This window comes from Syngnathus scovelli, chromosome 22, assembly GCF_024217435.2.
Source record: "Syngnathus scovelli strain Florida chromosome 22, RoL_Ssco_1.2, whole genome shotgun sequence".
Classification (NCBI taxonomy): Eukaryota; Metazoa; Chordata; class Actinopteri; order Syngnathiformes; family Syngnathidae; genus Syngnathus; species Syngnathus scovelli.
The window spans coordinates 58,095-79,807 of NC_090868.1; the positions used below are offsets into that span (position 1 = coordinate 58,095).

At 60.0% G+C, this 21,713-nt stretch overlaps 4 protein-coding genes across 7 annotated transcripts; 1 reads left to right on the plus strand and 3 right to left on the minus strand.

Annotated features, from left to right (window-relative positions):
• Positions 1 to 88: 88 nt before the first annotated feature.
• LOC125992451 (UPF0606 protein KIAA1549) lies at positions 89 to 8,509 on the minus strand. Of its 3 annotated transcripts, none has more exons than XM_049761506.2 (20): positions 8,211 to 8,509; positions 7,635 to 7,776; positions 6,406 to 7,416; positions 6,257 to 6,339; positions 5,551 to 5,850; positions 5,229 to 5,415; positions 5,106 to 5,165; positions 4,859 to 5,010; positions 4,614 to 4,791; positions 4,297 to 4,481; positions 4,044 to 4,237; positions 3,815 to 3,942; positions 3,453 to 3,640; positions 3,082 to 3,323; positions 2,762 to 2,906; positions 2,419 to 2,682; positions 2,288 to 2,349; positions 2,106 to 2,212; positions 1,753 to 1,883; positions 89 to 1,673 (listed from the first exon to the last, which is right to left on the minus strand). In XM_049761506.2, exons 2-20 carry the CDS (start codon positions 7,762 to 7,764, stop codon positions 1,449 to 1,451), a joined length of 3,972 nt encoding a protein of 1,323 aa, XP_049617463.1. In that variant the 5' UTR covers positions 7,765 to 7,776; positions 8,211 to 8,509; the 3' UTR covers positions 89 to 1,448. The 3 variants fall into 3 exon arrangements, with proteins under 3 accessions (XP_049617463.1, XP_049617464.1, XP_049617462.1); XM_049761507.2 differs by having other exon boundaries at positions 3,453 to 3,586; positions 8,201 to 8,509; XM_049761505.2 differs by having other exon boundaries at positions 8,201 to 8,509.
• A 179-nt stretch (positions 8,510 to 8,688) lies between these two features.
• On the plus strand, positions 8,689 to 11,748 carry ovch1 (ovochymase 1). 2 transcript variants are annotated; one of them, XM_049761513.2, is made up of 13 exons: positions 8,689 to 8,879; positions 8,964 to 9,032; positions 9,358 to 9,550; positions 9,638 to 9,713; positions 9,811 to 10,000; positions 10,084 to 10,223; positions 10,286 to 10,436; positions 10,502 to 10,540; positions 10,642 to 10,864; positions 10,955 to 11,112; positions 11,168 to 11,266; positions 11,339 to 11,475; positions 11,540 to 11,748. In XM_049761513.2, the coding sequence occupies exons 1-13, from the start codon at positions 8,828 to 8,830 to the stop codon at positions 11,696 to 11,698; spliced, it is 1,686 nt and encodes a 561-aa protein (XP_049617470.1). In that variant the 5' UTR covers positions 8,689 to 8,827; the 3' UTR covers positions 11,699 to 11,748. The 2 variants fall into 2 exon arrangements, with proteins under 2 accessions (XP_049617470.1, XP_049617469.1); XM_049761512.2 differs by having other exon boundaries at positions 8,689 to 9,032.
• Positions 11,749 to 12,148: 400 nt separating this feature from the next.
• wnt16 (wingless-type MMTV integration site family, member 16) lies at positions 12,149 to 16,671 on the minus strand. The gene is made up of 4 exons (XM_049761525.1): positions 14,727 to 16,671; positions 13,641 to 13,873; positions 13,245 to 13,537; positions 12,149 to 13,092 (listed from the first exon to the last, which is right to left on the minus strand). Exons 1-4 carry the CDS (start codon positions 14,819 to 14,821, stop codon positions 12,643 to 12,645), a joined length of 1,071 nt encoding a protein of 356 aa, XP_049617482.1. The 5' UTR covers positions 14,822 to 16,671; the 3' UTR covers positions 12,149 to 12,642.
• A 159-nt stretch (positions 16,672 to 16,830) lies between these two features.
• ing3 (inhibitor of growth family, member 3) lies at positions 16,831 to 20,089 on the minus strand. The gene is made up of 12 exons (XM_049761524.1): positions 19,929 to 20,089; positions 19,657 to 19,728; positions 18,922 to 19,022; positions 18,643 to 18,708; positions 18,474 to 18,570; positions 18,343 to 18,414; positions 18,147 to 18,263; positions 17,884 to 18,059; positions 17,587 to 17,780; positions 17,291 to 17,483; positions 17,178 to 17,216; positions 16,831 to 17,065 (listed from the first exon to the last, which is right to left on the minus strand). Exons 1-12 carry the CDS (start codon positions 19,954 to 19,956, stop codon positions 16,949 to 16,951), a joined length of 1,272 nt encoding a protein of 423 aa, XP_049617481.1. The 5' UTR covers positions 19,957 to 20,089; the 3' UTR covers positions 16,831 to 16,948.
• Positions 20,090 to 21,713: the final 1,624 nt, after the last annotated feature.

A 21,713-nucleotide genomic window follows, 5' to 3' on the forward strand; every position in this document is an offset into this window, starting at 1 on the left:
CAAATTCGTATTGTTTGACTCTTGCAGATATTTCAAGTGAGAAGCATTTTCAGGCCCTTGGGTGAGATCTGAAGGAAAACAAAACAGCTTGTCTTATTCAAAGAACCTCAACAGTTTAATCAGTAGTAGCACCATGGGATTCATGTGATTGTGTGGCCACGGCGCCCCACAAGTTTGCTGACGGTTGAACGATCCAATCAGTGTCTCAGGCGGCTCTTAAATACTTTCTACTGTACAGTATATAGATATATTTATTTTTCTTGTCAACATCAAATGTATACTAAGTTTTTTTGTTCATTTAAAAATATTTTCTATTGGGCCCTTTTAGCAACATGCTAACATCAGCGGAAGCAGCATGCCAACATACGTACCAAAAGCCTCAAACAAGAAGACATGCGGAAACATTGCGGACACAGAGCAATCGGCGAGGAGAGTCATCACAATATCAAGCCACAATCAGCCAATCAACAGAGGTCCCAGCGCGTGACCCCGACCGACGGCATATTTTCCCATCCTTCCGACCGACGGCATATTTCCCTTCCTTCCGACCGACGGCATATTTCCCTGGATCGTGCTTGATATTGTCGTAGGTTTGGGCGCAAAGGCGGTTTCTGACTCCAAACCGGTTTCCTCGAATTAGCCGAGACACGAAAGCTATCAACTGGCACAAAGTTTGTTTTGATACAAGGGCGCGCAGCTAACGTAAATACTACAGCACAAGTACGCCCTTACAACAGCAGCCCGTACGGCTGTCTTCAATGTAAACATTTATCTTGAGCGACGTCGCCACTGCGGCAGCTCCAGATGACGCAAGTCGCCGTTTTGCGCGCTTTTGGCTTGACGCAAACACACTTGGACTTGGGAGTTAAACATTTTGGGACATTACCAAGGGGCTGTATATTCCTACAAGTTCATCGATAATAATAATCATTCCGAGCTGGAAGGAGAACATTGGAGCGACGCCGCGGGCTTTGAATTGACGTACGCCAGGCGCCACCCACCCGCACGCCCCTCCCCTGCACGAACCCTGAACACAAACAAGACCAAATTGTGAAAAATACAGCAAGACGTCGGAGGAGTTGCCAAACTTCATCGGCTTCGACATTTTTTTTCCTAATAAGGTGACTTGACGTTCTCAAGACAAATCAGACTGGCACCTGTGTGACTCCATCTAACCACAAGCTGACACAATGATAAACATCTCAGTAGCAACATTTGACGGGAAGGCGCCTCCAGAGGCACCAAACGGGGGACCGACCATTGACACTTAGCGCACCGCCCGACGTCGGAACTGGCCACCATCCGGTCCAAAAGAGCCGTGTGGAAAAGACCAAAAACTGACTCCAGTCGGGACACGCCAGAGAGACCCTGTTAAGTTGGCGGAGGTGACGTCGCCGGGTCGGGCGTCGACCGGGTCCGGGCTTAGAGCCGCCGGTCGGCCGCGTCCTCTAGGGGTAGCTGGCCACGGCCTGCTTCCGGGCCAGTCGGCGGAGTTCCTCTCGAATGGCCTTGATCAGGGAGGCCGAGCTATGGGCGGAGGGTGAGGCGTCCTCGGGCAAGTACTCGGGAGTCGGGGAGGCGAGGAGGAGAGGCGGCCCCGACGGCTCCCGAAGCGAAGAGCTGGGCAATTGGAAAAGCGGCGAAGACGACAACTCCGGGAAGGAGAGCGGCGCCTGGCGCCACCCCAAAGAAATAGAAAGCCACTTACGGGCGGAAACTCGGCTTTGCTCGGCTAGCGACGACCACACTCACGCTGCTCTCCAGGTCCATGTCCCGGTCTGAGCGCCTCTCGCTCCAGGAGGAGCCGGTGGGTCCGGAGGCGCTGCGCCCCACGCAGGCCCCGATCTGGCTGGACAAGCCCACCTGGGTCAAGTGCTGGACGCCTGCAAAAGTGGCAAAACACGGAGATCAACTTTCCCGTGGAAGGGAGGGAGGGAGCGAGCCGAACAAGCAAAACACTTCAGCCATCGGCACCCCATTGATCTTTGCAAGCCCAAATGTAACTGAGGGCTTTTTCTCCAAATACAAGTACAAGCAGCGACTCCAAACGCCTTTGGCTCGGACGTGCGTGCGTGCGTGCGTGCATGTGTGCACGCGTACCGTACCTGCGCCGCCTCCAACGGGTCTGGGTCTGGAGGAGGGGGGCAGCTGTCCGTACTGCCCCCTGCTGGGGTAGGAGGGATCCTGCAGCTGCTCGCCTCCTGAGCTCTGCCTGCGCCAGACAAACAAGAAAGGTAAGCACCAGACTAGGGGCCGGGCGGCCATCTTTAACTTTCGTCCGTCTCACCGCTGCAGATGACCTCGGGCCCCCAGGCCAGAGGTTGGAGAAACTCCCAGCTCGGCGTACATCTGCGGCGACAAGAAGTAGAACCAGCCCGGGGGCGAGCTGCGGGGCGGGATGCGGGGCGGCAGACTCACAGCGTGGAGGGGGCCGTGGGAGGGCCCCACCGGGTAGGACCCCCACTGCCTCGCCAGGGGGAGGGCCGCCGGGCTCAGGCCTTGCGAGGACGGGGACACCAGAGCAAAGGCGTCGTCCAACAGGGAGTGCATCTGCTGCCGGGCCTCCTCGATTGAGGGTCGCGGCGGCATGTACGGGGGCGGGCCCGCGCCGGCCCGGGCATCAAACACCTCGTCGGTGGGGGACGGGCTCCTCCCGGGGTCTGGGGGGAGGTCTGGGTCCGACTGACGAAGAGAACAGCCCACAGATAAGGCACCCTCCCCTCCCCATGGCCTGGCCTGGCAACCCAGCCACTTTTCTCACCATGTAGGCCACATTGTTGAGTCCTGGGTACTTCCTGTAGGTGGCGCCCTGGTCCACCAGCAGGCGATCCTGGTCGGTGTCCGGAAGACTTCCCGGTCCAGCCGGAGCCTGCTGCTGCCGCCGCGCCCGCGGGGAGCGCCTTCCTCTGGATGGGCAAAGCGCAGCACAAGCGATCAGGACAGGCTCCGATGATGAGCTGCAGAATGCCGGCAGGCGGGCCCGTTTGGCTGAAAGTCAAAGGCCCGCCCGCCACAGTTTGGCTGCTCCCCAATGGGCAAAGGGGCTGGCTGGCCAGCAGCTCTGGCTGCTCTGCATCTCACCTCCGCCGCTGTTCTGGGGATGGGGTGTCGGGCGGCGGGACGCAGTCCGCGCAGTCCGCATAGTCCGTGTGGTCGTGAGCTGAACCATAGAGACGCTGAGCCGCTTCGGTCTGGACCGGTCCGTCCCCGAAAGCGTCCATGATATCGTCCATGGACGGGAACTCGCACTGCCCTCGTCTCTTGGCATGCTGTCGGAGTTTGTTCCTGCGCTGCTCCATCTCGGACTTGTGTCGCAACGCCACCTGCGGGAGAGCTGGGCCCAATTAGGACTGCCTTCTGGTCTCCTCCTTTCTCCACATCAAGTTCAGCGCTACTCGTGGTTTTTTTCCACAACTCAATGTCTCTGGCAGCCTTCTCATCCGCTTTCTCACCTCGGTGCTAACTTTCTGCGAAAGGGACGGGCTGGGCTGTGTCGGCGCGCCGGGCCGCGGCTGCATGGCCATCAGCTGCACTTTGCCGGCCGGACGCCGCGCGCCGTCCGACGAGCCGCCGCGGGAAAGGCGGTCTACGTGGTCAAAGATGGAAGACGATGACATGAGCTCATCTGTAGCCGGCGTGGCTGATGGAGGGAGGCGCAAGGTCACAAGAGAACCGAGCACCAAGCGCACTAAAAACAAAGGAAAGTGCGAGCGCAAATGTTCCGGTGCCGACCCCTCCCCCCCCCTCCATTTGAAATGAGGGCAAAAGGATGAAGAAAAGATTGCAGGACAAAATGACGTGATTGAACGCTTACCGCTTTTGGGCGGCTTCTTCGGCTGCTTGGCCTCCACGGGCGCGGCGGCTGGTCCAGCGCTCTCCCCGGGCGAGTCTCTGCCGCTGGATCGCTCGCTGCCTAACGAGTCGGCGTCCGATTGGCTGGCCCTGCGGAGAGGCGTGGTGTTACCGCGGACGTCGCTGGGAGCAAGTGAGAGGCGGGGCCCTGACCCAGCCAATGACGACAGAGCGAGGGGTTTGAGACTGACCTGGCGCGGTGACGCACGGTTCTGCCGCTTTTGGCCGACGAGCCTTTGGGGCTGTCTACGCCGCCATCGGCGGCAGCGACGGCGGCAGGTTCCTTGGCCGGCGTGGCTTCCTGGATCACCATGATGTCGTCCTTGCTGTGCTGGCCCAGGTGAAGTTTGGCAAAGTCGAAGCCTTTTACACTGGAGGCCTGAAGCTGAGAGAGGACACAGTCCGTGCGTGTCGCCAGGGAACCGACCTTTTGGGCCTTCTTACCTTCTGTCTCTGCTGGATGGTGTTGATGGCATCTGGCTGAAACTCCAACTTGTCCGAGGCGCACAGCTTCCAGTAGAGCAAGACAATGATGAAAAGGGCCAGCGAGACCGGCACGATCACGCCGACGATGAGCCAAACACTGCCGCTTTGGGTCTCGGAGGGTGGCACGGCTGCGCTCTCCACCGCTGGGGGCGGCGAATGAGAGAGCAGCGAGTGAGAGAGCAGCGAGCCAGGCCGCGGTGCAAAAAACGGGGAAACTTTGCTCTGGGTTGTGCCCATTTTGCAAACTCCATTGACCGCCGGCGAGGGTGACTCACGCTGGGCCAGGGGTCTCTGGACTTTGTGTCCCAGGACGATGGCGGCTCGCTGGAGGTCCAAGCCGTTCAGGGTGTCCGCCGTCTCCTCCGCCGGTATCCGGGCGCCTCCTGGCCCCTCCGCAAAGTACAAGACCTCCAGGGGACGCTCCAGCCCAGACATCCTGGCCACCCGCACCACCTGAGACGAGCGAGCAATCGCGCCTTTCTGAGTGAGCCTCTGGCAACGGAGACGGCGGGCGGCGTACCTGCAGACTGCCGTTGGCCACGGCCGTGGCTCTCCTCCAGCGCCGCCCGCCGGACGCTCCCAGGCCTTCCTCCAGCAGCAAGGCCAAGCGGCGCTCCACGCGAGCTTGAAAACTTGGCTGGACGAAGATCTGATCAGGAACGCCGAGCAGGACTGAAAGCGTCTGGAGGTTACCCGTGGGCCGCAGAGTGTCTCAAAGCAGCTGGCCGGCCGGCGACCGGCCAGCGCACACGCGCGAGTGCTCTCACCCGTGCGCACCCACGTGGACCTCAGGTGATGGGAGGTGTTGAGCTCGGGATAACGCAAAGCTGAAAGAGAGCGGCAATCAGTCTTCCGGCCAAAGGCCGACGCGTGACGGTAGGGCGCCCTACGTTCGGCGATCTGCAGAGCGGGAAAGCCCACGTAGAAGCTGAACTCCACTGGGCTGAGCTTCCTCAGGTGCTGGCTGACCTGGAATCCCGCCACGTATCCTCGCCCGTCCCGCACCGCAAACACGATGTCGACGGGAACCTTGAGCTCGCCCGCCGGCCTCGCCGCGCCCAGCGTGACGTTCAGCAGCTAGACGGGAGACTGGGTGTGAAAAAGGCCTGCCCGCCGGCTGGGAGGGACTCAGACAGCAAGTCAGAGGAGGGGGGCAGTGCCCGGACGGACAGAGGCCTCGCACGGAACTGGGACGGCGGCGGTGGCACTCACCTGCACGGCCACGGCGCCAGACTCTAAAAAGCGTTGGCGGGTTTGGCCGTACGCCATCACCAGGCCGCTCTCCACGCGCTCGCTGAAGTCGCAGACTCTGACGTCCACGTGGGCGGGGACAAACAGCAGCACCGTGTGGACCTGGTACCTGACGTCCGGGACGGCATAGAGGGTGGACACGGCGGGAAGCGGGCCCGAGCGACGTTGCACTCGGCGGAGGGCGTTGACCACGGCGATGGCGGTGTAGATCAACGGTCCCGAGACCACGCGGAAGGCAAAACTGGACGGCGTTCTCAAGAACTGACCCGGGACAGACAACAGGCCGACATAAGCTCGGATGTCTCGGGGGCCGTGCCGTGCGTGCCAAGGGCAGACAACCTTGGACTGAACGTGTTCCGTTTGACTCAAGGCCTTTTCACACTGCACTTGGTTTCCTTGACTGGCGGGCGGGTCTATTGCGGGCACTCACAAATGGTGAGGCCACTCCCCCTCCATAACGCAAGCGCCACGCGGCAGCGCTCCAACCGAACTATTATCAGGTCCGGCCGGCACGCCATCGTCGTGCCCTCGCGCGACCGACGGGCGAGTGGTCACTGAGCGCAGTGTGAAAAAGCCTTAACAAGTGCTTCGGATGAGCAGGCAAAGAAGAAAGCTGGCACGTGCTGCTTGCGTGTTTGGGTGGGACAGGACGGGACGGGACGTGTACCTGGAGCTCCACGGAGCGGTTAAACTCTCGCCTTAAAAGGTCCCGGACCTGAGTGAAACCAGCAGCCGAGCCTCTGGCGCCACCTGGACGCAGCGCAACACGCGTTAGTCGGCTGGCGGTCAGCCGGACCGGGCCCGCTGCGGGCGTACCTATTCGGACCAGGTACGACTCAGGCTTGGTGACGTTGCACAGATAGCGTTTGACGGCGGGGGGGTGCGCCGCCCTGGGCGTGGTCGGCGGAGGCGCTCGGGTCAGGCTGACGGCCGTCCTCTCGGTGGCGGCGGTCTCGCCCGGCCCGTCCTTGGCAGGACGAGCCGGCGGAAGCGCCGGGCCGGTGGCGTGGGAACTAGGGGACGCCGGGCTTGGCCCAAACTCTCCCGGAGCAACAGTCGGTGACTCACCGGCCCCAGGGCTGGGGGGCGGAGGCTCGGGCTCCCTCCGCGGGGTGGCAGCGGAACCGGGAGGCGCCTCGGTCCGCACGGGAGGATCGCCGGCTCGCCCTCGCTCGTGGGATGGCGTGGGCGGGACGGACAGCTCGGGGACGCCGTGCTTCTCCTGGCCCTCCCGCTCGGAGGGTGGACGGGATCCCTCCTTGGCCCTCTCCTTGGCCAAAAGGTTGGTGTAGTATTCCAAACTGTTCATGTCGGGCAGCAGAAGCTCGGTGGGCTGCAGCGGCGACAGGTCCTCGGGGTCGTAGTCGTCGTCCCAAGCGGGGAAGACGTCCGGGGGGGTGCCGGCGGAGGGTGAGAAGAGAAGGCGTGCGTCCAGCGGCGGGGTGGGACGCCGAGGTAAGGCGCCGTCGTACGCGGGCGCCCAGTCGCCCCCTGTGTCGTCGTCGTAAGGGTGGCTGGGAAGAGGCGTGGCCAGGGCCAGATCCTCGCCATCGGGGAGCACGAAAGACAGCGTCTCCAGGTAGTCTCCTGAAGCCCAGGCCTCCTCCAGGGAGTTACTCTGCTCCCAGGGCGGCAGGGGGGCCGGGGTGGGCCGCTTGCGGGGGACGAGCGGCGGAGTCAGGCTGGGGGCGAGCAGGTCGGGCGGTCGGAGAAGCAGGTGGATCCCTTGAGCACCCGAGTTTTCTGCCAGACCACTGCGGTTACCGCGCTGAGCCAGCTCTGGGCGGGAACGTGACAGAGCAGAAGAGCCTTGGGTTCTGTTCCAGTCTGAGACAAGAACATTTCATGTTAGCGAGGGAGGAAGGGAGGGGGGTGGGTTAGGGTGAAATGGCTCTGCGGCGGGTGGCGCTATTCATGCAAATAGGTGAGATTTCCGTGACCAGACGACACCATCGCGTCAGAAGCGGTCCAAAGCTGACGTAAGGTTTCCCCCGCGCGTACGAGAGCCCTGAGGCGGCCCTGTGCGAGGTTTTCACCATTGCTACCTGCGACGGGCCAAGTGGACGTGGCCCTGGAAGCCAGCGTGGCGGCGAGCAGCAAGAGGACAACCAGGCTCCTCTCGGGGCTCGGGGCTCCCATCCTGCTCCCGGGAGCCCCCGGTACGAGCGGCCCCATCTTTGGACGCACCTGAAAAGTCGACAATTATTCTCCACATACATCTACAATCGTGATCTCCACAGGGCTCCCACATTTAGTCAAGCTGGCCCACTATGGCTTAGGCCACCGACTTGACCTCTAAGCTCGTCCGGAGCAATTTTATTTTATTTTTTTTAGGTGCCATACGCTCCAGAAAGGCAAGCTCAAGACCCAAGTGGACATGCTGAGGAACGGAGCGTGCAATGAAGCCACAAGGTGAGCGGGATGACCGGCTTGTTCACCTTCTGAAGAACCGCTCATGTTGAATAGATGAGTAGGGCGATCTGTTTTTGTTTTTTTGTTTTAAATTGAAGCCTTTTTTTTTTATGCTGGCTATGCAAACAGTACACCGACTCCAGTTCAGTCCAATTTAGTCAATCAAACGCTCAATGAGTCCACGTGACGGCTCACTGACCTGCACGTACCGGTACCGGCGGCGGCCTGCCTCACGACGAATCTTTGCACCTCGCGGCCCGCATTACTTCCATCCTGCTGGCGACGCCGATTGGTTTCACCGCCGACGTTCGCTGCTGAAAGATAACGAGGCCAGAAACGAGGCGAAGCGAGCCTGCTTTGGATCTACCTTCCATCCGACACGACACGACACGGCACGGCCCGGCACGGCGTGCTCGCGACACGCCTCTCCGGCGGGAGGAGGACGAAAGAACGAGGACGTGAGGGGAGAGGGGTGGGGGGGGGGGGGGGGCGCTTGGGAACGCGAGGGGGATGAAAAAGGGCGCCGGTTCCGACTGGCGTGTACATACACCTTCCAGTTGTGCAAACCACCGGAACACGTCCGACTCGAGGTGCGTTCACGGAGCCGTTACTTTTGTTGGACAATCCAATGTCCTTCGTCTCGGACGCCCCCACGCGACGCGTCAGCCTCATTACAGCAGAGCAACGTTTGATGACGTCAGTGCCACGCTTCGCTATTAAAGTCCACTTTTCCATGGAAACGCGTTCAGCTGCTTGCCAGAAGCAGGTGCGCGGAATCTCTTAAAAGCGGCACACCGCGAGCACGTGCGCGCGTCGGAGCTTCGCAATGCCGTCGCCTCTGCTCTGGGTTCTGCTGGCCGGACTGAGCGTCGTTTGTGGTGAGAAACGCTCTCCCGTGGGGCTGGGGCTGCGGCTGCTCTGCCGCACTGCCCTGCACACTTCCTTCCTGTGTTTGACGGTAGACGCGGGAAACGCAACGCAACAACAAAGTGGAGGCGAGCAGCAATCGGGGAATTTCGCGGGACGCTACGGTACGTTGCAAAGCCTTTAGCCGCGGTACACAGTCACAACACAGTCACAAGTCGTTGCCAGCTTTTTTTCTTTGGTGTTCCTGGACCCAATTTTGCGTGGAATCGTCAAGATCGACAAGTGGAACGATGAGCAGACGTGCTCACGGGCTCCAGTTCCGACCTGCAGTCACTTGCGAGCACAGCAAATGCTCCTTTTTTTTTTTCCTGAACAAAAATGTGTGTTTTTTTGCGGACCGACTTTCAGTTGCATTTGCGAGTAAATGGGCTCAGCTCACCTGGCCGTACTTACTTCCTGACTTTGGGCTGTGCGTGCGCGTGCACTCAGAGCTGGCAGGGGTGCGCCCGTTCGTGGCGCAACGGCAACCGGCGGACCCAGAGACGCGCATCATCGGCGGCCAGGAGACATGGGCGCACTCGTGGCCGTGGCAGGTGTCGCTGCTCTTCGCCACCATGCCGGCGTGCGGCGGCGCCATCCTGGCGCCACGCTGGGTGGTCTCGGCGGCGCACTGCTTCAGAAGGTGCCGGCCGTCGCTGCTGCTGCTGCCGCCGCCGCAGCAACGGCAGCAGCGGCAGCAGCCACACAGTTGACCTTTGTGTCTGACCAGGTACAGCAAAGCCTCTTTCTGGACCGTCCTGGCGGGAAAACATGACCTGGACGACCCTGACGAGCAAGGGGAGCAGGTGACGTTGGCTGGCGTTTAGCACGGCGGTTTGCTAGTTACCGAGCGAGGCGCGTCAGGAGGGAGGGAGCCTTGTTGAAGGTTGCGGCTGCGCTCAGGCGGTGGGCGTGTCGGCCATCGTCAGCCACCACCGCTTTCACTCCGGCACCAAGGAATTTGACGTGGCTCTGCTGAGGCTGGAGCGCCCGCTCTCCTTCGACCGCTTTGTGCGACCCATTCACTTATGGATGGCGCCGTTGCCCACGCTGCACAATTGCACCGTCACTGGCTGGGGCTCCACACGTGAGAGTGAGTGCATCTCAGACAAAAGTTCAGTTGACGGGCAAGACTCTAGCGGGTTTTCGTTTTTTGTCCCCCCCCACACCCGGTAGATGGGCCGCGCGTGAACACACTCCAGGAGGTCAACGTGACGGTGATGACCTCTGACCTCTGCCAGAGTTACTACAAGAGCAGGATACGGACATGCATGTTCTGCGCAGGACTGGAAGGGGGCGGAGTCGACGCGTGCCAGGTGATGTGTGCGCGTGCGTGCGTGCGTCTGTTTGGCTGTTGACACGGGCACACGTTTGTTAGGGCGACTCCGGCGGTCCCCTATCCTGTTACGACGGCAGCCGCTACCGACTGGCCGGCGTAGTGAGCTGGGGCGTGGGCTGTGGTCGGGCCAGGAAGCCCGGCGTGTACACGGCGGTGCGAGAACACGCCCGCTGGATCGCAGACGTCATCGGTATGACTTTGGCCGGGCGCTCCGCCGTCATCAACTCGCGTTCCGACGGTCCCGGTGCCTTTCAGACAACCAGGACGTGGCCTACGCCGTCAAGCCGGCCGAAGGTACGCCTCCGTTTGCGCCGGCCGGCGTCTGCTTCGGCCGCTGAGCTGAGCTGAGCTGAGCTGAGCTGAGCTGAGCTGAAGGCCACACGCTGTGACGATAGAGAACCGGTGCGGCAAGCAGCAGAAGGCCGCCTGCCCGGGGCTTCCGGGCCCGGCCGGCCTTTGGCTGGCCGAGGATGGCGGGACGTGGGCGAAGAACGTCACAGAAGCGTGCCCGGGTGCGTGGCCCTGGCAGGTCAGCTTGCAGGCGAGCGGCATCCACTACTGCAGCGCGGTTCTGATCAGCCGCCGCTGGTTGCTGGCCGCGCGGCACTGCAGAGTCAGGTGAGGCCGCCGCCGCCGCCGCCGCTGCTGCTGCCGCCGCCGCCGCCAGGACGGCTCGCAATTCACGGTGCCACTTGGCTCGTGTTTCAGCACGGGAGAGGACGTGGCCGTCTTGGGAGGTCACCATCTGGGCTTGTCTCTGTCCCAAACCGTCCCTGTGGACAAGGTCTTTGACTTGCCTCAGGACGACGGCTTCCCTCCGAGACACGACCTCTCGCTGCTCCGCCTAGCTGTTCCTGCCAGACTGGGTAGGTCCCTCTTTGGTCACGTGATGCCTCAGGTCCTGACGCGTCCGGTCGGCAGGAGTCAGCGTGATGCCGGTCTGTGTGCCAGAAGAGGACGAGGAACTGGACGACAGCTGGACGTGTGTGAGCGCCGGCTGGGGGGCCACGTCGGCCACGGGTAAAGTCCGCCTGGCCGCCGAACGCTCGCTCAATGCTCTGAAGCTCAAAGCTCTCTCGGCGCCGCGGCCAGCCGCCCTCGACCCGCAGCGTCTGCACCACGCCCGCGTCGCCCTGGTGGAGCACGGCCAGTGCCGAGCAGAGTGGGGCCGGGACCTGGTGGACGACGCGCACGTGTGCGCCCACGCTGTGGCCGGCGCCGCCTGCATGGTGAGGCCTCCCCTCCCGTCGGGCGGGTGCCGCCGCCAGGTGCTCATTTGCCGCTCTTGCGCAGGGCGACTCGGGAGCACCGCTCTTCTGTCAGAAGCATGGCACTTACTTCTTGTTCGGACTGCTCACGTGGGGCAGTCGCCGGTGCGAGCCCGGCAAGCCGGCCGTCTTTTCCAAAGTGGCCGATTACCACTCGTGGATCGGCGAGGCGGCCGGCGAGTGACGGAAGCGCCGAGCCATTCCAAGCATTAAAGCACTTTTCACCATCTAAAATGGCCTCCTTGTTTGGGGTGGGGGCGTGGAAAAGGCTTTTTGTGTTTTTTTAAGGACGGCGGCGCCTACCGCTTTTAGCTGGCCAACGTGCAAATCAATCGGTCTGACCTGGTCGTCCGCGTGGGCGTCAGCAACCGACCGCGTCCGTTATTCGGCGCCCTCGCGGCCAACGGGATGTCATCGCCGCGGTCCGGTGGCTGAGCGACAACCACAGTGTCGGCACGCCGCCGTCGGCACCCTTGTCACTTCCTCTCCAGCGCTGGCCTTTTGAGCCTGAAACCACACGCAGGCACGCATGCAGCTCTGAGGTTAGTTTTCACCTCAGCCATTGTTTTCCCTTTCCTCCTGCAACCAGCACTCTGGCTGCCCGCCGCTTCCCATTGATGACGACGCATTTGCATTGTTTCTTTTGAAATTAGGCCTGTCGTTCCCATTTTAATGACTGAATAAGGGGGCAAATATTTCTCTGATTCCTTTGTCAGATTCCCAAAACAATCTCCATCCCTTCGGTGACAATGGGACATGATTTCACACTGACTACAGAATGCGCAAACGTATCGATGGCGATCCACTTTCTGGTTTGGTCCATCGGAAAGTCCACGAAAAGGGTCGATGTGTGATTTTCACAACCAAATTGCTCGTTTGCAAACGTTCTTCTTTGGAGAGAAAAAAAATGACTACCATAGCAGTCTGCTATTATGTACCGGTGCTGAAGTCAGAGGACTTGGACAATTTGATGTACAGAAACAATCTTAATCTAAAGCGCATGGATGAGCTGTCGCCTCAAGGATTAACTGGGCTCCAACTCATCGTTGCCGGCCGGGAGAGACGTACGGAACCGTTTTGGAGTTTGTGAAGTTGCTGATTCGGGGCTTGGAACAAGTCCGAGTCATTTCACTTGCAGGCGTGCGTGTCGCTCATGCTCTCGCATCGGCGACATCGCACGTAGCAGCACCACACGAACTTGCAGGCGCATCGGTGGACGCGCCGCTCCACGTGCGTGTTGTAGCCGCGCCCGCAGCACAGCAGCTTGCAGCCGTCCGGCCCACCAGACGTGCGGTTGCAGCGGCGCCCCCTGGTGCCCAACACGCCGCCACGGCGATCCTCCACGCAGTAGTTGGGCGACTTGTTGACGAAGACCAACTGGTGCTTGTCCGGTGGGGGTCGCCCCGGCGCACCGGGTCCGGGCTCCTTCCTCTTGAGGCGCACGCTGCCTTCGTAGCGCTCCTTCAAGTAGGCGCCCACGCGGCCGAACGGCGCCATCGTCCGCCAGCACGTCTTGACGGCGCACGAGCCCGAAACGCCGTGGCAGCGACAGTCCGTCGACATGGTCGCCACCACCGCCTGGAGGGAGGACACGGCGCCACGACAGGAGGGACTATTATGTGGAAATGTCCTGATGGGTCAAAGTCAGCCAAACAGAAAAGGGTGCAAAGCAAAGAGAAGCTTGCGAGCTTGCGTGCGTGCGTGCGTGCGTGCGTGCGTGCGTGCCGGACCTGCCTGCCGGCCTCGCTGTTGTGCTGGTTCATCCGGAGGAGGGCGTGCGCGCGCGTCCTGGCCGAGGCGTTGACGGCGACGTGCGCCGCCAGGAAGCGCCGGCTGAACCCGGTCCCGTACTGGACGTGGTCCGAGCAACCGCCCCAGTGCCAGGACTCCCCGGCCTCCGCCGCCCCCTGGAGGCGGGCGTCGCAGCCGCACTCGCTGATGTTGCCGTGGCTACAGAAGCGCGTGACGGCGTGCACCAGGCCGGCCGCCATCACCGCATACACAAACGCCGTTTCTTTGGTTCCTGCGCGGAGAAACGCACACAAAGACAGAGATAGAGATAGATGGGCTCGATTAGTCAGCGGTCACTTAGGGGAAACATCCATTTCGGGCCGGTCGAAGCTCACCGCTGGTCAGCTGCTGCCCGAAGACGGCCGGGTCGCGGCCGGCGGAGCAGTTCCACCTCTCGTGTCGGAACTGGTTCTGGCACTCGCCGACAGCCAGCCGGGCCGCGTCCACGATGCTGGGCGCCAGAAAGCTCCGCTTGAGGCACAGGTCGCGCTGGAGGCCGCTCAGAGGGAGCGAGTGGCAGCCGCCGTCCCGGGACCACCGCTCGCTTGAGCCCTCCGCGCCCAGCAGCCTTCGCGCGCAACACACAAAAGGCGATCAGAGCCAAGGCGCACGCGTCGTGCATGGGGCGCGCACGCGTCCAGCTTCAAGCCAAGGCGCGAGCGAGCGAGCGAGCGAGCACGCACGCAGCCCTCCCAAGTTCCATTTTCGAACGTGAAAGCCCGGACCGACCGACCGTCCGACCGACCGAGCGACGCCCAAACTGTTAAAGTGGCCCTGCGCATGCTTTATTTGGACCTTTTCCCTGAGGATCGCAGCCGAACACAATGAACCAACCGCCTTTCGACACATGCAACGGAGGAGACCAAAAGACAGTGTGCAAAAGTAACCTTGCTCACACACATGCACAATCACGGTGACCAAAACAAAACAATTCCTCTAGCGGATAAACGCTCTCTAGTTGGAATTGTGATGCATATCGAGCAAGTATTCCGCCTTCGATAGTATGCCTGGCCTAATTCGATTGCATTTGTGCTCGCGCTAGCTGTTGTTCTTTCAGCTTGTTGGCAGCACGAGTTGATTTGCGACTTGAATGCAATTGGAGCATAGGCTCAATCGACCAAATCTATACAATGCATGTTTCGCTGTTAAAAGCTGCAATGACTTGAACTAAGCAGCTATTTGGAGTGCGAAGCGTCAAGTAGGAAAGAAGAGCTCAGAACTTCAAATCGATTTGCGTCAAAACAAAGCTCAGTTGACTTTCATTGTTTTTCCAAAGGCAAAGCTGCTAATGAGTGGCACGTGCGTTAAGTCACCCACCCGAAACGCCCTCCACTCCGCGATCCTCCGAGCCGACGTCGACAATCTGCCCATTCGCCAACCGATCACAAGTTTAGGAAATGCGCGTGCACACGGGTACTCACATCCAGCTGGCCTGGCAGCACAACGGGCATACGCACAGTAGCACCGTGAGTGTGCACACGCGTACCCCCGGCACCCACTTCGGCTCCGTCTCCATAGCCGCGATCCGTCCTCATGCGCGTCCGCACACGGCGCGCGCCGCCGAGGGGATCCTGGGAGGTCTGCTCGAGAACCGCTCGAGAGCCGCCGCGCCACCTACTTCGGCGGAGTCCACCAGTGACGTCACAGCCCAACGCTAATTGGACGGATAATCAGCGACCACGTGACGGGGGCGGGTGTCAAACGCGCTCTTTGAATGTCATATTGGACAGGCCAAAAGTCATGACCAAAAAAAAGGCAATTATCCAACAAGATGTCAGAATAGACATTCTCAACGTGTAGATCTGACCTTACACGTTTAACACATGGCTAATGCAGAGCACTTTGGCACAAGTCCAAAAAGCAACGTGTGACGCACGCACGCACGCGCGCGATCACGCGTGTGAGATGGATGGAAAAAGCCATTGTCTGAAGAAAACAAACTTCAACGTGCCAGATCACAAAGAAGACAAGGCAAACGCCGCCCGCTGCTCCTTCAAGTCTGGCAAAACGCCCACAGGAGGCTCCGGAAAGGCTCTTCGCGGCTCGTGCGTGCGGCGAGGGCCAAATGTCAAATTGAGGCGGTGGGCCGGCCTGGGAGCCGCCGCCGCCGCCGTGTCTGGAAGGACTTGAGAGGAGGTGGCCGCCTTGCACGCACGCACGCGCGCGCGGCGAGCCCGACCCCGGCGGCTCGCCGTCTTTCTTGTCGGCCTTCGGCGCGGCGACGACACATTCCGCACGCCGGCGCCGCACATCGCGACAAAGTGAGACAAGAAAACTTGACAGGGATTTTCTTGTTCGTACCAGAGTTGGGCCAAGCCTTCAAAGGCAGAACGTACGCAGGCAGGCCGGCACATTTTCTGAGCCCGGCCGGGCCGGGCCTTCTTCGAAGCGCAGTGCAGTGCGCGCACACGCATGCATGAGACCACGCACGCAGGCTCATAGGCCGCCATTTTCTTGCCCTCTGCCAACAGCATACCCCCAACGGGACACCAGAAAGCGGGCGCCACTCACTTGGAGGAAGCCGCAGGTTACGTGATCGCCAAACACAGGCAGGCTGGGTGGGGCCTCGCGCCACACATGTACGGTGTAGACGCAGGGGAGCCCGCCGGGGGGTCCGGCACGGCGTCCGTCAGCAGGATGTCCACGTGGCCCGGGACCAGGGGGATGCTGAACACCTTGCGCACACACCAAACCGTCGTTTGGAGACGCCGTCGTCGTCTTAACTGGGCCGGCTGCGACACGCTTTGTCCATGGTCTCGGCTTGCACGCAAAGCACCAATGTGCCACGTGGGGGCTGAAGGCGGGGCTCAGCATCAAGGGGGGGCCAGTTGGTGCTCCTGAGCCAGTGGCCACGGTGAGCCAATTCGTGTTGGTGACGTCGCTGAGGCCTCTGACTCGCTTCCTGCATGGTGACGGCCAAGCGGACGTCCGCAGCCGCACAGGTGCATGCGGATGTCGCGCTCTATGCCGCCGGCCAACGTGATTCCTTCGGGTGACTTGCCTTGACGGCACCGACGTCATCGCTTTCTTTTCCCTCTCTCTCAACAATCAACTTGAGGACGACGAGTGCTTTTCCCTCGCCGGCAAACCGTGCAAGGCAGCGGCGGCGATCAGCTTGCGTCCGTCGGGTGGTGGCAGCCGGTTGGTTGGGCTTGCGCTTGGTTCGGTGGATCGTGACGTCGCGCTGCGCCAGGTTGCTCCGGGACTCGACGGGCTCTGTGCCGTCCGTCCGTGTAGGCTTCAGTAGAAAAGGGAGATCGCCGCGGCAAACAAGAGCAGCTACAGGCCGGAAAGGGCCCGGCCTTGGTCAAATGAGCACGCGTGGAGTAGAAAGCGCACGCACGGCCGCCAGTGACGTCACCGGGCAGACCGCATCCCCCAAAAGATGTACGTGGCGGATCGTGGAATGTTTTTTTCTCTTCTTCCTTCTCGTGAGCTATTCTGTTGGCGCGGTGGAGGAAACTTTGTGAGTGAGAAGGTGGCGGGACAGAATGAAGGTAAAAGAAAGGACAGACCAGGTGGACGTTTGTGTGTTTTGCTGAGAAGAAAAGTTTACTGTTGTTAAAAACACAAGTGGAGCAGCGGCAGCGTGGCGCAGAGCAGCGGCGGCGTGGCGTGGCGTGGCGCGGAGCAGCAGCGCCGTCTACTTGTGTCTGCTTCCGCGTCGTTTCATGGCGGCCGTGCACTGAGGACAGTACCACTTCCCTTTAGGGGCTTCGCTCAGACCCACGCAGCCGTAGTGGAACCACTCGATGGGACACTGCAAGACGCAACGCAGCACGCCCACACGCACAAACACTAACGTCACACGCACGAGCCGGGAACCGAATTCTTCCTTTGCTTTGCAGAGCAAGCGGGCCCGCGTTACTTACGTCTGTGTTGTCGCAGCCCACCATCTCCCCGTAGGACACCTGCAATCAAGCCATCGGCGGGTCAGCCACACACTACACGACCATACAGAGCGGCCGCGAGGACGCGGCGCCACCTGGTTGCAGATGCAATAGCGCGGCTCGTTGGGGTCGTAGGTCCAGTCCACTTGGCCGCCGGCCTCGGCCTCGGGCAGCACCGACGCCTGCTGGGAAAGTTCCTGAGCCAACGCGGACGAGGACGAGCACGACGACAGCGACGACGAGGACGAGGACGAAGACGACTGATGGTTGGAAGACTTCACGCCGCTTCTGGAGAAACCGGGCAGCAACAACAACAAAAAAAAAAAGACCAACATGAAGAGAACGGCTTTTGCTTCACTCGTCCCCTTTTCTGACAACCATTTTGTCTTACTTGGACTTGCGGCCTCGAGTATCCGAGGCGACGGCGGCTGGAGCCAGCGTCTGCGTCAGGGTGGACGCCAGCGCGGAAGACGGATACGGAGAAGCCTCGCGGGACAGTGAGAAGTCTCGGCTCAGCTGGAAGTCGTTGTTCTTGATGGCCTCGTAGCTGGCCTTCAAGCTGGACGTCCGCCGACCCTCCTTCATCTGGCGGCGGCAGCGACATCATTACCGCTACGGCATCTCACTCAAAACGGCCGACCGCGTGCGCGGCCCTTTCCAAACGCCCCCCTCCCCTCCGCCATCTGACCTGAGCGGTGGCCTGCACGGCCTGCGCGGCAGCCATGCTGATGGCGCCGGCTCCGGCGGCGGGTCCGGCGGGCAGGGAGCTCAGGCCGTAGGAGGTCAAAGGTTGCGAAGAACTGACGCCATAGATGCTGTTGGCGGTGGACGAGGAGGATGAAGTCATGCTGTTGCTACGGCAACCTGCGCCAAACACGGGGAACGGGTGAGAGGCGAAGAGGGCGGCCGGCGCGCATCGAGCAAGTTTTGGCTTTTGATTTTCCGCCGTACCAGGGACGTTCTCCTTGCAGGCGTCCGACGTCAACGTGGACAGCAAAGCTTCCGACTTGAACTTCTTCTCCGGCACGTGTTCCGTCGTGTGGTGCACCGAAGCACTGTACCGCCGCTCTGTCGCCGCGGAAACCAAAATGAGGGCACCGAGAAGAGGGTGGCGGCTGCAGTGGCGAGACGACGGGGCTCAACTCACTTTCGACGACAGCGTGAGAGTGGACGTGGTGGTTGTTGACGGGCTGAGACGGGCCGTCCATCTCCAGAGAGCCTGTGGGACGAGCGTGCTCAATGTGACAGGCGGGCGGAGCGGCGGGCGGGCTCACTCACGTCTCTCCAGGACCTCGGTGATGCCGGCGTTGTCGGCCTCCAGCTCCATTTTGAACTTGGCCAACTCCTGATCCAGCTTGCGCAGGTGCCGGTCCACCTGGGCAGAGCAGCGGGGACAGCTAGCGTCCGCGACTTCCCGAGCGAGCTAGCGAGCTAGCGAGGAACTCACCAGATCGTAAATCTGATTGGCCAGTTGCACTTTCTCATCTGCGTCTTCCAGAGCTTTGAAATAATCCTGAACACAAGCACCATGGTAGCATCATGTCAGGGATAGAATATCTGCGTCCCTTTTGCCGCCCCCCAATCAATAGCCGGCCGGCCCGGCCTGCTACCGGCACGCTACGTAACTCGCTCGAGAGCACGCCGCGTGACTTCCTTTGATTTGGGGCGCAGGTGTCGGGGCAGGGAAAAAAGCTGCTCGCTGAGCTGTGCCGTCAACACATCTGACCTTCTTGATGACCTCCATCTGCTCCTCTCGCCACTCTGGTTTGTTCTTCTTGGCGTTGACAAAGAAGTCCGTGACCTTCTGCTCCAGTTGGTCCGTGGCATCTGAACACGGCAGCAAAACACGTTAGCTCGGGCGAGGCTCGCATGGAATAGAGCGCGCTGACGAGGGTGCGGTGGAGTGCCGCATCGTGGATAAGGCGAGACCCCCCCACATGTCTCACGACACACTTTTATTCTTTGGCTTTCGACTGGCTTCCCCGTTTTGGTGGACCTCACCCAGTATTTTTGTCATTTTGGCCATGACTCATTTTGTACTATCTTTCTGCTCCCTGACCCTACTTTTGTGTTCTCCCTGCTTTGGCTTGGACTGTTTTTGTCCCAAAGTTGTCTGCTCGCTTTCTTTCCTAGCATTTATGTCCAGCCCTTGCTTTCCCAAAATGTGTTTTGCCCTCTGCTAGCTTTGCTCGCTAAATGTTTTCTCTACAACCACTGCTCCCAGCTGTGACTGTTTTTCCTCCATTAGCTTTTCCCTGGTCTCTGCTGTCATGTACTACTTTTTTCCTCCTCAACTGGCGCAGTCTTGCACTCTTTGTATCCACAATTTGGCTGGTCGTGATTTCTTCTCCTCCAGCTGCTCTGCTTGCGTCTCCAAAGCACACAACACGGCCGCTATCACGAGCGTCAATAAACCTTGCATGCATGTGCTGTGTGATGCGGTGTCGGCGTTCCGACGTACTTTGGACCTGCAGGTCCATCTCTCTCATTTCCGTAAACCTGTCGCGGAGATCCATGGGAAGCTGCTCGATCACTGAAAAGAGGAAAAGGGGGGAATGGGAGGAGAGGCGAGCGCGGTGGGGTGGGGTGAGGGGGGGGGGGTGTAAATGGTTACCGCGCTAGCTCGGCTAGGCTAACAGGCGGACAAACACAAAGCGGCGGCCGAGGGGACACATTTGCGTCCAAAGCGCTCACTGTGCCGCATCACACGATCCCAAAAGAACTCATACTCACTCTCCAGATAATCTTCTAGGTACAACATGTCGACAAATAAAAGGAGCTTGAACGCGTTTATAGACACTAGTGACTTCTTTCAAGATGGCGCCGTGGTCTGCCTTCTTCTTCTTTGACTATTGATTGCACACCAGGCGTAGCGTTGTACTTTGCTGCTCTCTTTGGCAGAATGTCGCATTACATTTACATATTCCACCCATTCATTTCCCGGCACGGCATGTTCATCGCGTATGTGCGTGCGTGTTTGCCACTGGTCTGGTTTCACTCAAAAGACCGAAAATCATCCCCATCATCATTCCCACTGATAACCAGCATGCGCCTTATTTTTGCCTGAGACTGCAGTGGAGTTGAGTCTTATTTTATTTCAGGCTTGAATATTGTGGCAACTTTGTATATAGTTCGACTTGTGGAGCTTCCGATTGCCGAGGGAAGGCAGCAGAGGGGAGGAGATGGCGGAAAAGAGAGCCACAGCGGGTTGTTAGAGAGGCTCCGCACATTGTGTCTCGGCCTGTCTTGATGGTGAACCCTTGTTTGTGCAATAGAGTCAGTTACGACTCAACTGGTACTTCAGTAACGTTACAATACTTCATGTCAAGGTGGCTGATTTGTCGCCATAAGATGCCCTTTCTTGCCTACCTGAGCGAAATTAAAATTGCGACCACCACTCTCTGTAGAATTGCGCAGTTTGAGCATTTAAGTGTTGTTTTCTTCATGTACCGTGAGGGGGCGCTAATGTCCCACTAGTGCAACGCTACCCGGAGTCCGACGAGTGCGTGCGTGCGTGCGCGCGCGCGCATCTCTAACAGTTGGTCGGGCACTAACTGCCGCGACGAAGGAGCAACGGGCAGGCAAGCCTATCGGGGTGCTGAGCAGAGAATTCATGGAATGAGTCGACTCGATGCATGAACTCTGCTGCTACTATTCTCATCCCCTGACCTTAACTCTATTCATTGTCAATGTGCTAAATGACGATTGACGGGGCTTTTTTTTTTTTTTTTTAGTATTCGTAAAGGCTCCTTTGCAGCAAGCATCCCCCCCCGTCGTGTTTGCTAATGTGTTGGAAGGCTAACGGATGACTAGAAAACCCATGTACAATGAAAATTGTCTGGGTGAGAGAAAGCGAAGTTGTCCTCCCAATTACAATGCGATGAAGCCCCCACCCCCGAGCCTTACCATGAGCTCGCCTTCCCCTCAACATCTGATTCGCCCCTACAGTCACATGACCACTAACTTAGTGTGCGTTTGTCGCATGCGCGTATATTGGAGAAAAGGCATTTGAATATGATCCGTGGTGAGTAGGTTCTCTTTATTTTGCGTGCAAACACAACGCAACCGCGCGGGCACACAACAAGAAACAACGTTTGGATCTTTGAAACGAGTTGGATGCGTCAATCACGAGGATGCACCCCTTCCACCGCTTTCCGAGCGCCACGACGGGCTGGCTGGACAGGAAGACAGTAGACGTGCATGGGGAACTTCCGGAAGTAGCTGCTGACCCACGGCCTGCAAGAACAAGCACCGCGACATCCCTTGGCACTTATCCGTGTGCGGCGGGAGCGCGCGCGTACTTGGCGAGCCGCTGGCTGAGGCGCAGGAAGCCCAGGTTGTGGCCCATGCGTGCCTTCTCGAGTCGGCGCAGGAGGTCGTCTTGTCGAGTTGGCCGCTCGCGGGGACGGCTCTGGACAGACGCGCACACATGAGCTCAATGTGTACCTGTGCGCGCGTGGAGCGCATGCAGGTGGGGCGAGAGAGAGATAGAGAGAGAGAGAGAGAGAGAGAGAGAGA

Excerpts from the sequence above, each read along its gene's own strand:
- LOC125992451 (XM_049761506.2), bottom strand. The coding sequence starts at position 7,764 with ATGGGGCCGCTCGTACCGGGGGCTCCCGGGAGCAGGATGGGAGCCCCG. Across the intron at positions 4,792-4,858 it reads TGGCCAACGGCAGTCTGCAG|GTGGTGCGGGTGGCCAGGAT; the intron begins GTACGCCGCCCG and ends CGCTCGTCTCAG. Across the intron at positions 2,350-2,418 it reads CCCACGGCCCCCTCCACGCT|ATGTACGCCGAGCTGGGAGT; the intron begins GTGAGTCTGCCG and ends TTGTCGCCGCAG.
- ovch1 (XM_049761512.2), top strand. The coding sequence starts at position 8,828 with ATGCCGTCGCCTCTGCTCTGGGTTCTGCTGGCCGGACTGAGCGTCGTT. Across the intron at positions 10,224-10,285 it reads GCGGAGTCGACGCGTGCCAG|GGCGACTCCGGCGGTCCCCT; the intron begins GTGATGTGTGCG and ends CACGTTTGTTAG. Across the intron at positions 11,113-11,167 it reads AGCTGTTCCTGCCAGACTGG|GAGTCAGCGTGATGCCGGTC; the intron begins GTAGGTCCCTCT and ends TCCGGTCGGCAG.
- wnt16 (XM_049761525.1), bottom strand. The coding sequence starts at position 14,821 with ATGGAGACGGAGCCGAAGTGGGTGCCGGGGGTACGCGTGTGCACACTC. Across the intron at positions 13,538-13,640 it reads CGGGCAGCAGCTGACCAGCG|GAACCAAAGAAACGGCGTTT; the intron begins GTGAGCTTCGAC and ends TTCTCCGCGCAG. Across the intron at positions 13,093-13,244 it reads ACAGCGAGGCCGGCAGGCAG|GCGGTGGTGGCGACCATGTC; the intron begins GTCCGGCACGCA and ends TCCTCCCTCCAG.
- ing3 (XM_049761524.1), bottom strand. The coding sequence starts at position 19,956 with ATGTTGTACCTAGAAGATTATCTGGAGA. Across the intron at positions 19,023-19,656 it reads GATGGACCTGCAGGTCCAAA|ATGCCACGGACCAACTGGAG; the intron begins GTACGTCGGAAC and ends TGCCGTGTTCAG. Across the intron at positions 18,060-18,146 it reads CTGCAAGGAGAACGTCCCTG|GTTGCCGTAGCAACAGCATG; the intron begins GTACGGCGGAAA and ends TGTTTGGCGCAG.